Raw genomic sequence first — 18,044 nt, 5'->3', positions numbered from 1 at the left:
CAGTTTGTCCTTTTGAAGCCTGTACTGATACTCTCATCGTTCTATTGATACTCCTCAGTCAGTTTCTAGGGTTTCGAAGCAGCCAGCTGCCAAGACTGTCTGCCATCACAAGCATAATAAAGGCGTCATCTCAGGCCAGCATTGAAAAATAGTCCTATTTTTGCTGGCTGATCCAACTTCTAAGAATACAAGCAGCCAAAATAGCCCATTATGGCTCTGAGAAGAAGGTTGTGGAATGTCTGCAGAATGCTTTGATTTCTCATCGTCTGAACACACTGGTCAGATAAAAGCTCGTGTTCGTGAGAGAAACCAAAACATGGATATTGAACTGAACAAGATAGGCCTACATGTTCTCGTGTGTCTCTGTACACGACATGTCTGTGTACAGAGACATGCAGGCTGAAAGCTGCAGCTGATTGGCTTAGCCCTGTGGGTCAGAGGTTTGGGGTGAAACTTGGTGTAGCGTTTTAATCCCTCCTTGTGTTTTCCTGCAGGAGCTTGTTGAGGGTTAAGACAGTGGATTTTATAGGAAATCAATGCGTAAACTTTCACGCCGCTAATCAATTATCTGCAGCTATTTTGAACATTGATTAGTCGTTTTTGTTGATCAAGTAAAAATGTCAAAACATTCAAAATGAGGATTTACTGCTTTTCTGCTTTTCTTTTAGGATACACATGACATTAGCTATATGCTTGAAATGCTAGCTTTGCATAATGACTCTTCTATAAAAAATTTTTTTGTAAATTATTAGTGAAGACAGATCACTGGTGCCATGTAAAATACAGAAGTATACATTTTAAATGCTTTGTATGCACACAAACAGAAATGACATATTTAGGTGACGGGCATGGACTTCATTTTCCATCGCCTCTAAAGGCCCCTCAGTGTTTGCTGCGAAGGAAGGAAGTATTTCCTTTTCACTTTTCCTGCCAGGGTTTTTCCAGCCAGTTGGAGGATTTGAACAAGCCAAAGTCTTCTCTAACCTCTGGGTTACCTCCACCCTATTAGCTGGGTTCACTGATTACATACTACTTGATTTGTTTCCTCTTAAGTGTGGGATTTCACAAATGTCAAACCGAGTTTACTTACTGGACAAGTGAACTGATTTGCCACCAGAACTTTCATTAGGATACCATTTGCATTAAAGTTTGTGTTCACACTTTATCTTGCCAACTCTCCGAATCAATCAACAACCATTACTTAAGTCTGATGACTCAGGGTTGAATTTGGTCACCATACATATTTTCTCCTGACAAGTTTTAACAAGACTCTTCTTTTCTCTTAATTTAGCTACATCTCTCATTCCCAAAAAGTCATTGAAAGAAATTGCAAAATGTTTCCATCAGCTACTACTAAATGAATATATTCAAGGACATGATAAGATTAAATAATGACTCAAGCACTTTAACTCTGACACATCATGATATTGGCTTGTTTCCGTCTTCGATGGTGTTCTTTTTAACAGTTTAGTCACCTCTGATTCACTTGTACCTGCAGTGTTTTAATCAGTTATAGTTTAGTATAGAGGATAAATAGAAGGCTTTGTAGAAAAGGATGTGCCCTAGACCACTGTGAGAGACCATCTGATGCAGTCACTCTTTCTGTGTGCAGTTGAGTCATGTAACCGGAGTTGGACGCAATTTATTGGTTCTTTGTACCATACAGTAGTAAACAATGAAATGTTTAATCGAACCATCTTTATCTATAATTCACTGAGCTGGCTTTTCTCCTCTCCTGATACAGATTTTGAAACCACAAACTCAGGGTCTGTTTTTCCCAGATTTTAAGCCTGCTACCTCATTGCGTGGAACTTATTGGGATAATTAACACAATAGTATGCACCAGGGACACAAAAAATATAACTGTATCAACTGTATAAATGTAACTTATAGCAGAAACTGTTAGTATATTAATAATTAGAGCTGCAACTAATGATTTTTTTCATTATGGATTAATTCTGGGGGTGGTGACAGTGTAGTGGATAAGACACATGCCTTTGGTGTGAGAGACCTGGGTTTGAATCCACTGTAAGACACCAAGGTGTCCCTGAGCAAGACACTTAACCCCTAGTTGCTCCAGAGGAGTGAGACCTCTGACATATATTACAATTTACAACATAATCGAACCAGGCTGTTTGGCTTTTATGATATACCGCTTCACCACTAGTCCACTCACTAGTAATTTTTTAAGCAAAAAATGACAAAAAGTCACTGGTTCCTGCTTCTCAGCAGTTTTCTCTGATACTACATTGAAAAATCCATTTATAAATATTTGGACAAATCATTCTTCAAAAGAGAACATTTTACAATTTAGCAATTGACTATATATTGGAAATGATATCTTGTCACCCACAGCACTAGTAGTTATCTAGACAACATGACACCACCCAAAGCTTTGGATAGGACAGGGGATTAAGGATGTCCAGTGTCTCTTCCTCTCTGTTGTCACGCACACACACCGAAAAACAAACACACACAGGCGTAACTCACGTAAGCAGGCCATCTGTCCCCTGAGACCAGCAGCTGGTGGGTGGCAGGAGTGTCCAGTGTGAACTTGACCTCTTGAGACCCTAAAACAGGAAATGTCATCCACTGTATCTATCTACTGTATCTGTCCTACAACCAATCTGCCTGTCCTTAGCATACAGCTGCAACAACACACACACACACACACACACACACACACACACACACACCCTCCTCTTGCCATCAGAATCATTAACTGGACACTGATTATATTAAGGCTGGACCCACAATACTAATTTGACTAAGTGCAAAAAGCTTGTGCTAGAGGTTGTGCGTGTGTGTGTACAGTGTATAGCTGTCTGTCCACTTGTCAAAGCTCATATTAGTTGACAGCCAATGTTTTGGCCTCTTAGTTTCTCCTGCTCTGTGTGTGTCTTACCTTTTTGACATCCTGTCTCTGCTGAAACAAATTTGCTGTCCACTCCAGTTTAAATCGATTTGGTGCTGGTCGCAAAATGTCAGGTTTAGAAGAAAACTGTTGTTCTGAGTAGAGAAGGAGGAGCAGGAGAGATTGGAGAGAAAGGGAATACAGTGTGTGTGTTCCTGTGTTACAGCTGCACAGTTAAAATGTTTAATCGCTTAACATTGTCACTAGTGCTGGCTTTTCTGAAAACCTTTCAGAAAACAATTTCTTGTTTTAATGGTGCAAAAATATTTGCTTTAGAAAAACTAAAAGTATTTATTATTTATCACCACTACATCTGTTAAAAAATGTGTAGAAGGAGTCATTTCAGTCAGTTACAAAAGTGCTAGGGAACAACATGAACTACAGTCAGATTTAGTGAATGTCATGCAGCCCTTGTTGTATACTTTTATGTTGGCTTTATATTCTTCTGTGTGCACTTTTTTCCCGTTTTCTTGGTCACTCTAGTTTACAGTTTCCTCTCTGCTCTTTTCCTCTCCTCAGATCACCAGAAACTGGAGCGGGAGGCAAGAATCTGTCGTCTGCTGAAACATCCAAACATAGGTGAGTCATTTGTGAGAGCCGACAGACTCATCGATTAGTCAAACAGCTTTGTTAATTCAGAACATTGGGAAACGTCACTAACATAGATTTCAGTCAGACAGAAGACTCGGAGACAGTGTAGATTCACAATGCCAGTGTGTAGTCACATGGTCTCCAGGAACCCAAATAGAAGTTAAAGGACACACAAATGCGTGGGAATGTGCCCACATCACATTAATGAACTACAAATGGTTAACCATTAATTTACAGAGCACATACCTACCTGTATTCCTTCTGAACAATCCCACTGACTGGTGACATACAAAGTCAGGGTGCTGCTGCAGTGTCAGACTTTGAACCCCCTTCCCCAAAGAACCAAACTGCTCTGTTTAGTTTCTGAAGCAATAAATTGTCAGGCAGTCACAGGGCTGTAAATATCTGTGAACTTTGTAAATCTGAGATTAATTTGGTTCTCATACATTATACTTGTGTATACTAAATCTATTTAACAGTTTCATCAGATCATTTACTACTGAAGAGTCTGTGTGTGTGTGTGTGTGTGTGTGTGTGTGTGTGTGTGTGTGTGTATATGCGCACATGGGTCTCTGGTTTTAAAATGATTGAGTAAACTAGAAAAGATGTAATTGTCTAGTGAAACATCTTTCCAATACATAAAATAATCATTATTTTTTATAGGCCCGACTCAGTCTTACAGTTTGATGAATAATGACAAATGTTGAGGTCCTCACTTTTGTGAATGTAACTGCATGGCTCATAAAATCCCATTTTAGCCAGTTGTAGTGAAGCTGGATTGGATGGAAACCTGGACAGGGGATGTGTGCTCTAATAGAGGTTTGGGAAACACTCTTCTAGGTTAGTCCACTGTTCTGTGGGGCGAGGGAGAGAGAGGATCAGCAAGTTAGCCTGAGACAGTCCTTGGACAAAATCAGGGGGGATGTAGCGGTAAAATAAAAGGTTGGCAAACTATAAATGTCGGCTGGCTAAACTGTCCAGTATTAGGTAATGGTTAACTCATAGATTGGTGAGTAAACCCGATGTTGCATTTGAAAAACGTGTAGTTAACCTCCACTACATCCCATCCATCCATCCATCGTTAACCGCTTATCCTGCATACAGGGTCCCGGGGGGGCTGGAGCCTATCTCAGCTTACATCGGGCGAAAGGAGGGGTACACCCTGGACAGGTCCACTACATCCCAAATAACGCTAAATATGAATAGCCACGTTACACTTAAATTGATTTGGCTCCTTCACAAACATTTCATCTCCACAGCCGAATCCCATCCGATCGCAAATCTGTTCGGCATTTTGGCGACATAATCTTACTTTTAGTCAAGCAGGTTCATTCAATATAGGCTAGCCTATCTTTTCCTGTGTTTAAGTTTCAGTTCATGATCGCAGTTAGGCTAAATGAGATGTCTCTCACCTTTTGTAAACGGTCAGACTTTTATGTGGATTGACCACAGACTGTGATTGACAGCCAAAGCATGCTGTGGCAAGCGCTCAGCGACGGGTTAAACTGAAAAAAACAAAACAAACGGTGGTCCAAAAACGTGTGTGTTTTTGTCAGTTGCTGAAAATAGTAAAACGGTCACTGATATCGGCCGCTTAAATATAATCACATGATTGCAGCGACTGTATGATGATACATTTATTTTAAAAAATACAGTGGAGTAACAAAACCATAACTTTGCTCCCCCTAACTGAATAATCGGAATGCATTTACTCCACTTGGTCCATTTCTCAGGCGCCTGTGTGTGTGTATGTGTGTGTAAAAGCCAGACAACAGGCAGTGGCCCCTTGAGAAAGGGAGAAAGGAAGGAAATGGCAAAGTATCTTTGTGGCAGAATTGCCAAGTGTCTTATCATACAGTAGTATGTTGCCCAGTGCAAGCCCCACACACACACACGCGCAGAGTATGATAACACCATAATAGGTATGGTTTCATTGCTCTCTCTTTCTTTCTAGTCCCACTTGATTCCTGCCTCTTCTTCCTTTCTTTTCCTCCCCTAGCTGCTCTTTTCTGATCCCATTCTCAAGGGAAGAGCTTGTCAAGTTTCCTTTTCCCTAAATGTTAAGTTGTCTGAAGCAAGAGGCGAGTAATAAAATACATTTTAGGGCTAATTTAAGCACCTTCACCTACCTTGACATAAGCAGCTTTTTAATCTACCTGTGAACACGTTAGTACGTGTCTGTATTTCAAAACTCTGTTGGACTCGAGCTGCTGGTTAACGTTGTCCTTGTTGGCTCCTTTGTAAAGAAAAACCTCTCACCCTTATTCAATGTTTCCTGCCTACTTTTGGGCTTCTTTAACAGAGAAAAAACCTGAAAGGAAATTACCAATATCACATTAATTATGAATGATTAAAATATGGCAGCCATTCTGTCAACTTTGTCATCTAAAAGCGGATTCCTGGTTGCCAACAAGCCCAGGTGGCTTTAGAAACCTAGTGTGGCGCCCTGGAGTGGATCATTTCAGATAGGCTGAGAAAAACCTATTCTGCTGGAAACCTCATATTCCTTGGAGGACTGTGTTTCAATTATGTGTATTTTTCATGGGTGTGAACGTACCATAATACCATTGTGGTGATTTGTGTTTAGTCTGATTCTTGTGCATTGTTTAACTGGCCAGTGATCAGAGACTATTGTAAGTAGGGATGCAATGATCGTCTGCCACATTAATGATAAGTATTGATTAAGAGCTTACAAAATATAAAATGCAGGTTTTTCCTCAATAAAATCCCGACTGTATTTAATCAATCGACAGGCTATTTTTGTAGCACAACCCAAATGTGTTTATTTAAGTAAAGACAAAAGTAAATTCTTTGAGTCATAAATTACATAGCACACAATTATGCTGCTAATGCTTCACCTGTCACTAATTAAACAAAGAGCTAGTAAACCAAAAAAGAACAAAATAATTTGACAAACTTTAAGGACTTACATAAATTACATTGGACTAAACATGCAGACCCTCACCCATTATTTTAACACACAACAGACCACCTTGTCACGAGACTGGGTCTTACTGGGTTTTATTTAAGAATATGAGCCTAAGATCTGCAAAACCATGGGTGGGTCACGTGAGCAGTCCACACACTAACCCATTGTTGTTGAAAATTTGGCAGTTTTGCAAAGTAGAGATGGTAAAAGAAGCAGCAGCTATGGGGAACTGGGTAAATGAAGAATTGAAGGTTGCGTTCAGTTCAATGCGGGTAAGTTCAGACCTCGAAAACACTTCATCAAGGTAAAGGCCCTTTTACTGTGCCTTTCCTGTCTTATGAAAAAACACTCTTGATCATAGTTCCTCGTGGTATTTGCGCTGCAGGTATCAAGCAGCTGGATTCGATGTCTTGGGGATGCATAAATAACGTTGTGCTAAACTTGCTTTTTTCTTTAGAATATTCTTTTATGATCAAATAGTTACCAGTGATAACTTTATCAATGATGATACAAACATCCCTTGTTATAAGCAGTGTTGGGCAAGTTTACTTTACTAATTACTCAGTACTCAATACTTGTTACTCAGCCCAGTTCCTTTAAACAACTCCACACCCACGTGTTAGCTAAGCTAAGAACACACAACATGTAAGTAAGATAAAACTGGAATTATTGCCAGTTTTGCATTCCTGAAAAAAGTAATCACAGAACTGAAACACCGGTCATAGGGCACAAGTAATTTTAACCGTCCCTGACCCCCACACACTTACATACACACAGAGAAAATTGCTTCAATGTGACACTCATGGTGTTTCCATATAGAAGATAATTTACATGATCTAATTCTCTGATTTCTAATTGTCTCTCTCTCTGTTTCTTTCTCCCTCTCTAGTACGACTCCATGACAGCATTTCAGAGGAAGGCTTCCATTACCTTGTCTTTGACCTGTAAGTAAATCACATTAACACACACACACACACACACACACACACACACACACACACACACACACACACACACACACACACACACATACACAGGTCACAGGTTCAGGCTGGAATATTGCTCCAGGATGCTTAATCAAGCCGGTTGTCCCTTTTTTATTTTCCATGACTGTCACCATTCACAGCAGTGAATTCACACCAGCTTTTCATCTGAGCTGCCAAGACAGAAAGCATCAGTCTGCTCTTATATTAAGCCCTATTTTAATAGTAATTTCACTAATTAATAATACGATTTTGTGACTACAACTTCACTCTAGTAATTTACCTCTTTTTCACACTTGACAGCCAAATTACCTTCAGTAAAATGTTTTTCATCATAATAGCCACCTTGCTGCACATTTGTCTTCGACTTTACTTTGGTATACTTGACATTTGTGTTTAACCCATTGAAATGCGATTGCACTGAACTGTATCAGATTGTGATGGGTAGAATTCAGCACATAAAAAATCCTAAATGAGGAATACTTAAAGTTTCAGGCCAAGCTCTGCTTTACTGCCATCAGTTTTGTATATGAGGTATAAGTAAACCAGACATCATCCTTGGCGAGGCTTGTATTACAGCAACCACTCAAATGGCTTCTTACAGCACCAGTTAGAACATGTTACACATTAAATTAACACAGAACAGTTGGACCTATGTCACCACTAACATCTACATAAATCAATACCCTTCCTCAAAGACGTTTACCCGTACCACCTATCAAACCAGAGTGTAAGTTGAGACAAAATGGCAGATCAAAATATCCAAGGTTGTTTTTTTTTTTAGAAAAGCCATTAAAAGGTTTTGTCACGATATTGTCTGTTGCATTGCATTTTTTTCCATTTGTGAGAGGGATCTTCAATTGTCTCTTTAGCAGAAAATAGAAATAACAACATCAAGTCTTTAATTTGTCTCTGTGTCTGCAGTGTTACTGGAGGGGAGCTGTTTGAGGACATTGTTGCTAGAGAGTATTACAGCGAGGCAGATGCCAGGTACAGTATGTTATCATGCTAACATGTGAAAATGCTATGTAGTGCAAGTTATGTGTTGCTAGTCAAGGCCGACAAAGTAAAATTTCAGGCTGCCAAAGCTGTAAAGTTGGGTTATGAAAGCACAAAATGTTTTGCCATTTGAATCTGTGTTAATGTACTTTGTGCTTTAGTAGCAGAAGCAATGCTTCTGAGTTCTTTGAGGTTGTTTTCAGTTCACAGTATGCACTTTATTTTTGATCATGTGACTCAGGGCTTTTAAATTTAATTCAATTAATAAATAATGACAAAGCTGTCTTAAGTTTTTAAACCTTATTTTGTGCCTGTTAACAGAAGTTGGTTTTGCACTGCTGCACATTACCTGCCAGGATTGTTCAGACTAAACTTCATCAAACAGTGCAGCACATTTTGTACAGTCATGTGGCAGTTAGTTTAGTGACTTAAACATAAAATATCTCTGCATGATCAAATAAAAACATTGGATCCAAACATTCAACACATGAATAAAATACAATTATCCAAATGCAACGCATGTACCAGCACTTTCAGGCCTATAAACAATTAACCTGGATCATTTAATTTGGTCAAATGTGTTTTAGGTAATGATGAATATACAAAAACTCTCTGGTCAGTCTCTGTTGATCTTATATGAATGTATTTTTGAATGTTCTGGTACCAGGAAGCGGATGCCACACTCAATGCGCAAAAAACAGTATGGTGTCAGCTAGGCAACCCCCCAACACTAGCCTAGATACCCCCTGAGCTGTTATGAGAGCAAAGCCATAAAGAGGGGTGTTTACAGTTGCTCTTAGCTATCTTGTCTACAAAACCAAGAGCCAGTTACCCACAAGCATATCTCAAGAAAGTGAGACACTCCAAGGACTTCTCATGATAGTGTATACTATTTGGATACATCGGGTGAACAGTTGATTCAGAGTTTACGTCATAATAAACTTTTTATTTGCTTCCCTGCTTTGCTCATACCCATTTTCCCTCCCTTATACAGCACTGATATAATCTGTTATCTCCATCACTTGCACCAGATGAGAGCTGATGACATGATTCTTATATCTGAGTCAATCACACAACTGATCATTGTGCCTATCAAGCCAATGCTCCATCTTAGAGAGGAACTTGTTTGTCTCTTTCCAAAGCCTTTACTGATGGAAGCCCTGCCTCTGATTAACAGGTCAAATTGGGTGTGGAGGTTCTCTCTCCAAGCAAAGCTTTTACCGAAGCCATGAAGGGGGTCTCGATGGATTTTAGAGACACCCTAAGCCAAGACAAAACAGCAGAAGAGAAGGCAGCTTCAGACACTTTCTTTTTTACACTAATGGGCATCATACACACGGGTGAACAAGGTAGAAGCCTGGGCACCCAAAACCTTTAACGTATTCGCTGCCATTGCCCAGCGAGTCACCACCTCTGACACACCATTTCAACGTCATTTTAAACCAAACTTGTGATTGACCGTGACATAATGAAATCATGTGTTGTCATGCCCATCAAATGTCATCAACTGTGCAGCCATTTTAAATGCCTCACCTTGCACTGGTACTTGAAACCACATGTAAATAACAGCTATAAGTTATATTTACAAAGTTTCATATTGGTAATGAAACCAAATTATATGTGACAATGACATTTCTAGCCACAGATGTTACCTTGGTGATAAATAAAGAGAGAAGTAAAAACGACTACCACAAAACTAATCAGGGCTGCCAGGCTCAAACGTTTGGTTGATCAGAGGACAGATTAGGGATTAGTTCTCTTCTGATATTGATCTGTACAGGTGATCCTACACCAAATGTTCCATTTGAGCCACAAAGAAATGAAGGAAAGGCAAAAGAGATATGAGGTGAAGATTGGAGGGGCAGGGCAAGAGAAAAAATGTGAGGGGATGTTAAATGCTAAAGTGAGTAAGTACAGCAGTGAGATAGTCTGCCGGGCACCATATTAGCTGCAAAACAGGGAGGAGTATCAAGTGTGGAGTCCAGATTTAGCCTAATTTGGACATAACGCTAGGAGCTTTTCTTTTGATTCTGTCTTGCAGAGAGAGAGACCACTATGCCAAAATCTGTCTCTGCACACCCTCCTGCTGCTGAACCTTTCTTCACCTTTACTAATGTCAGGCTCAATTTAATTTAAAAGAAATATTAGTAATTTTAACTGCGCACCAGACCAGCAAATCTGCTGAAACGCAAGTTAAGGACAAGCTTATATAAGATACCCCCCCACTGCCTGAACAACACACAAACCCTGCCCACTCCCTTCCACACATTCATTCACATAATAATGCACCTAAATTTCTGCTCACATACAACACTTCTCCTGCTGTCCAACTACACCATCGCAAATGGTGTCAGTGTGATGTTTCCCAAATCCCAAATTGCAGGTAGATTTGCGAGTCTTAAAGGGCTGCCACATGCTCATGCACTTGTTCCTATAATCGAAACAACTTGGATATTTATAACATGTCAAAAGTGTCTTGCAAATCACTGCTGGCATGTTGAACATATTTTGTGAGACAGGCCCCTAGTTGCAGGGATTTGCTCCCATTCAGCCAAAACAGCATCAAGGTTGGGTTATACTAGAACAGAACTAGTTCGTACGTAGTGTTGTCTGACCACGTCGGACATCAAAAGTGTTTATAGCTATTCAAGATGGCCACACTGGAAGGTGAAGTGAAAAGACGCCCGTCAGAGAGAGCGAGGGGGGAGACTCATGATGATTTAAATATGGAGATAATGGCGCACACTTACAGACTGTAAGACACAGTGGTTTTGATTGTCTGTTACGGAAAGTTACAGAAGGAGGTTCTGTGGCTTTTCGACCATCTGACAAGCAGTTCTGATTAACTATATTCTTGCCTTTAGTAAGTACACAAAGAGCCAATGATGAGGACATTGTGTTGATTTTAAACATCTTCACGTAACATTTTTTCTTCCTCTACTTCAGTCTGTACTCCATTGTCATCTAGTTGTTATGGATTGACAGATGTGCCTTTCCTCTGTTTTTCATCCTTATCTGTCTCCTACAGTCACTGCATCAATCAGATCCTGGAGAGTGTCAGTCACATCCACCAGCATGACATTGTGCACAGGGACCTGAAGGTGAGTTATCGTGTACCAGTGTTGAATATGAAGACTTTTATACTATCCAATTGTACAAAAATCTCTTATATACTGTATAGCACTGTGTTGTGAGTGAAGATGAAAGGCATTTGCGGAGATTCACAACAGGTCTAAACACACACACTTGCACACACACATAGACGTCACGCTGTGACGTTAAGAACAACTCAAGAGGTGAGCTTCATCCCTCACTCTCTTTACCTGCTTTCTCTCCTCTTTCTCTATTCCCATTTTCCTCTATGACTACACCCCTCCTCTTTTTCCTCTGTCCCCCTCTTTCCTCTCCCTCTTTATTCTCTTTCAATCCCCCCTGCACTGCTGAGGAGTGACGAAAGCAGACCAGCTGCTATTAATAGCAGGCCAGTGGATGAGATGACGGCCAGTGACGATTTTCCCCACAGCAAGACTGTTCACCCTTAAAAGAAACCAACAGCACCCTGACCTCCTCAGCTGTGTTATTTAATTTTAAATTTTAATAATACTGTGAATGAGGGCAGCAAATTGAGCTGAGATTTATACACCTGGAAAATTGCACCACATTTGCCAATACTGAGTTCAGAGACCTAAACTTTAATAGTTTACTTAACAATCTAGTCTATTACTTTTATGTGACAGAGCAGTAAGGGTAAGTAGACAAACTGCAATTGGAAAAGAAAGTGGCCTTGTGTTGCTTTTCATTGATTTTTAGCTTGTATATGGATCTCTGTATCAAATGAATTTCGAGAAGGAATCATTTTATAAAGATAATAATGATTGATGATGAGGGCAGAGAGAAGAAATATAAAGACATACATTAGTTGTTAATGTACATCTCTCTTTCATGTATTCAAATTGTATCTTTGCTGCATCAAAACTTTTCATTCTGTGCAGCCTAACCATAACCCTTCAGACCCACGGAAAGGTATTTTAAATTCTAGTATACAGTAGATCCCAAAGTTTCCCAAAATACCAAACATGTCAGGCTGAATTTGGGGGAAATGTGTCTAAAATGATGCATCTAGACTATTTCCATTTTATGGAATAAAGCAGCATAAAAACTGTTATAAAAGTGGAATAAGATGATTTTTCCAGCCTTAATCTACCTGCAATAACTGTTTTTTGGTCACTTGTGGAGCAAAGTTGATGGGGTGAAGTTGTCAGTAAGCCGTTGCTTATTTACACATACAGCAGTTACAGAGCAACATTATCATTCAGTTGGAATCATGTCTCTGGGCACCTGCCAACTTCTCACTGTTTAGCTATGAAATGGTCCACTATGTTCACAAGTAAGTTGCTAAAATTGTCTGTCTGCCGTTTGTTGCTGAGCACCTTGTGTATAGTAGGTTTTTACTGTTTTTTCACCGAAAACAGTGGCCTGCTGCATCCAGAAACGATACTATTAGAATGGTGAGAGTAAATGGAAACAGTAAAGTTGTGGTTTGGATGGCTAAACTCAGTATAAATCTCTGTAAAACCGAGGAGAGCTGCAGATTCAGGTGATTATTCTCTTTAGGTTCATCACTACGAGCGGCCCCTTTCACATTGTCACATTGTTTTCACATTGTCACATTATTATAAAAATATAAATTATTGCCACTTTAAAGCTAGCTTTACCTTAGGAGTTGGTAGAGACCAAAACCAGAGCTTAAAGGAGAGTGAACGACTCACGTGGCTAGGACTCCAAATTAAACCTAATGTTGCTCCGTATCTGCTGGATGTGTAAAAAGGGAACATGGTGCCAGGACAACTTTATCCATCCATCCACTTATCCTGCATACAGTACTCCCTGGACAGGTCGCCTGTCCATCGCAGGACCACACATAGACAAACAACCACTCACGCCGAAGGACAATTTAGGGTCACCAATTAACCTATTCCGCATGTCTTTGGACGGTGGGAGCACCCGGCCACGCAGACATGGGGAGAACACGCAAACTCCACACAGAAAGGCTAGGGTTTGAACCCGCAACCTTCTTGCTGTGAGGTGTTAACCACTGCACCACTGTGCCACCCAGGACAACTTTATAAATGAGTCAATGTTGTGTTCACAGATGTTGCGCTGCCCCCAAGTCAATAATTACTTCTTTAAGGCATTTCTCTTAGAGACTCTTGGTAAAACCGACAGTCAAAAAGAAAGGAACATCTGAGTTTATTTGTCTTTTTCCAACAACCTCGTGGGGATAAAGCTGCCATAAGTGACATCGGTATCGGAGCCATAAAATACTAAGAATGTCAACAAAGAGTGTCATGGAGAGGTGTGACCTCACACACGTCATAATTTTGCCTCCCTGTCATCTTGGGAGGGCCACTCACTGAAGGGAATTAGAGAGAGAGTTGAACGCTGTTGGCTGGTGGCAGGCTGGGTTGCCATGGTAACTGTAGGGTGAGGTCACCCGGCTGCTGCAGCGCCAGCGTAGGGACTCATTATGCCACCTCCCATCTATCTGTCTCTCTCTCTTTTCTTGCGCTGTTGCTTTCACTCCTGCTCTCTTCTCCCTGTTCTTTCCTATTGTTTCAGCTCTGCCCGCTAGAGGGGGAAGATGGGGGGGGTGGGGGATTGATAACTAGATATATAGAGTTAAAGAGAGCGAGGACAGATGAGAAGAAATAGACTAAAAACACAAAAGGCCGTCTGTACAAGTGTCAGACATTCATCTGTCTGGCTGCATTTGAGGCAATATGGACAGCACAGCAAAGATTTTTGCCCTCAAGACACACACATTCACACACGCACATATTAGGCCTGCCAGTTGTGACCTGTAGTCTAGAATGTAGGACATCCGCATTGTTAAATATAAACATGTATTTTCTGAACTGCTTTTCCTGCTCAGGGTCACAGGGGCCTAGGGCCTGTCCCAGCATTCATTGGGTATTCGTCCATCAGGGTGAACGCTTGTGTAGACTACATTTACACCTGGTATTAACATGCCGTATCCAGCTTTGTTATGTAGATAGGTTACGATATCTGATCACAGGCCTTTGCATTTACACCTGGTATGTTCACTTGAAGAACTGGACACCTGGAGAGTTAGGTTATCTCAATTCTGCCTCCATTGTGAACCAAAGTGAATGTGCAAATTAGGTTGGAAGAGCTGTCAGGCAAATGAGGTCCGAGGTCTAGAGAAACGATGCAGCATATTCTACCGATAAAGACTATCAAAGGCATTCATTCTGTACTTTCTGTTGCCCTGGCCACTTGGAAAACATTATTTATACTGTTAAGAGGTGATTATTATTCCTTTGTTGAGAAAAGGGTCACATAGCAGAAAGCACCTTTGTCCCACCAAAGCGTCCGTTGTCCAGGATTTTTCGTTCATCATACTGCTTTTGGAGACCTTGTTATTGAAGTGATCATACATGAGATGTTGTTTAAAGTCTGTGACGGTGCATTGCATAGGGTTAAAGCAAGGGAAAACATGCAAACTCGACAGAGAAAGAGCAAACCTGGCCGTTGGAGTCAAACCCAGGACATTTTTGCTGTGAGGTCATAGTGCTAACCACTGAGCCCCTGTGCAAAGAAAAACACAAATCCACCTTATATGATGAAGACAAACGTAAAACATCTGTGCAGCCATAATCAGTAACTGACCTTGCGTCTGATTACACTTGACCTGCGTTTCCACATTTTGTTCTTCATCTCACCTCTTCGTTAAGCGAGAAGATGATGTAAGGAGATGCAAATAAGGAAGACGAGGAAGCAGTTAAGACAACTAAAACACAGTTAATATGTCCTTGTTTTTGCCAAGTCCCGACTTTTTGCACGATCATTTGAGGGACAGAGGGACACTGTCAAAATGCTGTCAAATTCTGTGACATATGACTGAAAAGGTCTTTCCTTTGGGGGAAGCCTTTGAAGTCTGTTTGACCAAATCATGCCTCATTACTACTGTATATGTCATCGTGTTCCTGCAGCTCATCCAATCATGCAGTCAGATAGAACATTTCTTTAAGGAGGGTACATGATTATCTCTTTTGCCCTTAATTACACATTTCTTCCTCTTTTTGCTCTTAACTATGACAATTTATACTATACAATTTATTTTGTACCATGCAGAACTTTTTTGAGTTTGTCCAAAGATAAATGTAGCAACCTGTTCTTGTTTAATGACTGGTTGCTTTTAGGATGTTAAGTCCTCACTTTTGTCTGTATGTTTGACATTATAGAGAAAAAACTAATTGAGAAAGGAATATTGAAAACAGTCACTAGTTACAGCCTGAGTGAAAATATTTCCTCCTAAATAACTATTTGTCTGTGTGTGTTGCAGCCTGAGAACCTCCTCCTGGCTAGTAAGATGAAGGGAGCAGCAGTGAAGCTGGCAGACTTTGGTCTAGCCATCGAGGTGCAGGGGGACCAACAGGCATGGTTTGGTAAGAAAAAACACTCTAATAACAATGTGAATTTTTAACCTTATTCTCTGTATTTTTCAGCAATTCAATTTATCTATTTTGCACCAAATCAAAAAAGAGATTATCTCGGGTACATTTTCATATAGAGCAGGTCTAGGCCGTACTTATTACGCCAAGTGCTTGGCCACCGTGAGCAAGCTCTTGGCGACAGTGACAAGGAAAAACTCCCTTTTCACAGGCAGAAACGTCTCGGGTTACGTATGTAACGCTTGTTCCCCGAGAAGGGGAACGGTACGGTTATATAAGCACGCTGGCACACAGGACACATTAGCCCTTTTCTATGAAGCAAGGCACTCCAGGTGGGGTGAGGTGTGACGGACCGACGCAGTGTCTCGTTCCCCTTCTCGGGGAACAAAGGTTACATACGTAACCCGAGACATTCCCCTTCGAGGGAACTCGAACTGCGTCGGTGACGACACTATGGGAACGAGATACCCACTTAGGCCGCGCCGAAACCCCGCCTGCCCCCAGCGTGCAGAACCCGACGGCACGACTAGGAGGAGAGCGCACGGGTGCCAGGTGCAGAAGGAAGGTCCAGACTGTAAAAGGGGTTCGAAGGGGGCATCAGCCAGGGCTTCACTGCCAGGTCCCAGGTGGGAACCCTGGAACGAGTCACGGGTCTCATCCTCCTGGGTCCACGGAGGAAGCGCACGACCAGTGGAAGCCTCCCCAAGGGCCCATCACTCAGAGGGGCGTGGAATGCTGCAATGGCAGCCACATATACTTTGAGCGTGGACGGGGAGAGGCCAGCGGAGAAACGGTGCTGGAGGAACTCCAGTATCACAATTACCGAGCAGGTAATTGGGTCCACCGCCCGTTCTCTGCACCAGGTGGTGAACACATTCCACTTTAGGCCGTACATCCTTCTCGTGGACGGGGCTCTGGAGCTGAGCAGCGTCTTGACTGCTCCTGTCGTCAGGCCCGCCTCCAGGAACTGCGCCCCAGAACCCCCGGGAGCAGAGCGACTGGGGGAAACGCATACAGACGCAGCCTCGGCCACGTCTGAACCATGGCATCCAGCCCTTGCGGGGCCCTAGTGGGGCTGGATGCCATGTCTATGGGGCCGACTATGGGGCCGCCTCTTCGCATTATAACTCGACCACCTCGGGGTGGAATCTCCATTCCCCGGGCCTCAGCCCCTGTCTCGACAGCAGGTCTGCTCCCTGATTCTGGGTCCCAGGGATGTACATCGCTCTGAGGGACAGCGGTCTCTGCTGGGACCACAGGAGGATCTGATGTGCCAGTTTGCGGGCGTGAGCGCAGACCCCCCTGGTGATTCAAATAGGCCACCACTGCCGTATTGTCGGTTCTGACAAGGATGTGGCGACCGCGGAGAGCGGGCAGAAAACTCCTCAGAGCTCTGAATACCGCCAACATTTCCAGGCAATTTATGTGCCAGGAGAAATGATGCTCCTCCCAGGAGCCTATCGCAAAGCGGCTGTCCATGACTGCGCCCCATCCCGCGAGTGAGGCGTCTATCGTGACAACCCAATCCTCGGAACTGATGATGGCGGGGATGGTGAGCATCCTGAACTTCTCTCTCCTCAGAGATTGGTTCTGGGACCGCAGATCCAAAATCGGACGCAACCCATCCGTCCTTCTTGGGAACTATGAAGTACCGGCTGTTGAACCCGGACTCCCTGACTGGCGGGAAAATAAGCTCTCTGGCCCCGTTTCCAGCAGAGAACGAACTTCTTGTCCCAACACCTGGCTCTGCCCCACGTGCACCGCAGTCCAGACCACCCCGTTGAACTTCTGCGGGGGGTGGACCCGGAACTGCAGCCTGTAGCCATCCACTACGGTGCGCAGGACCCCCGGGGAAATGTTTGCAAGGCTCCGCCATGCTTCTACAAAATCCGCTAAGGGAACCAACCCCTCGGGGCTGGTGGCTGGTGTTATGTGTAGGTCCCCGGTGGCACCCTGAAGCGGAGAACCGCTAGTGAAACTCACCGGCGACCCACGGTGTGTGAGCGGTGGTGGTGGTGGGCCCCCCTACTCGAAACTTCAGGACCTCTTCCCCGAGCCCGCCGAGACTGAATGATGGTCCTCAGGCCCGTCTTCTCGAGGGGCTGTGGGCAAGAGTGTCTGGCTCCGGCGGTAGGAGCTAGCCGAGGGCTGAG

General features: G+C 42.6%; 1 protein-coding gene across 13 annotated transcripts in view; it reads left to right on the top strand.

Moving 5' to 3' along the window:
* The window catches only part of LOC123984419 (calcium/calmodulin-dependent protein kinase type II subunit gamma), a 91,674-nt gene that overhangs the window by 38,837 nt on the left and 34,793 nt on the right, over nucleotides 1-18,044 (top strand). For all 13 annotated transcript variants that reach the window (XM_046071309.1, XM_046071305.1, XM_046071306.1 and 10 more), the window contains exons 3-7: nucleotides 3,434-3,493; nucleotides 7,324-7,378; nucleotides 8,342-8,407; nucleotides 11,445-11,517; nucleotides 15,783-15,885. In XM_046071309.1, the coding sequence (XP_045927265.1) occupies nucleotides 3,434-3,493; nucleotides 7,324-7,378; nucleotides 8,342-8,407; nucleotides 11,445-11,517; nucleotides 15,783-15,885 (357 nt within the window). The remainder of the gene's footprint in view (nucleotides 1-3,433; nucleotides 3,494-7,323; nucleotides 7,379-8,341; nucleotides 8,408-11,444; nucleotides 11,518-15,782; nucleotides 15,886-18,044) is intronic.

This window comes from Micropterus dolomieu, linkage group LG15 (assembly GCF_021292245.1).
Source record: "Micropterus dolomieu isolate WLL.071019.BEF.003 ecotype Adirondacks linkage group LG15, ASM2129224v1, whole genome shotgun sequence".
NCBI lineage: Eukaryota > Metazoa > Chordata > Actinopteri > Centrarchiformes > Centrarchidae > Micropterus > Micropterus dolomieu.
Note: the sequence above shows the minus strand (reverse complement) of the source record. Positions and strands in the feature narration are given on the sequence as shown.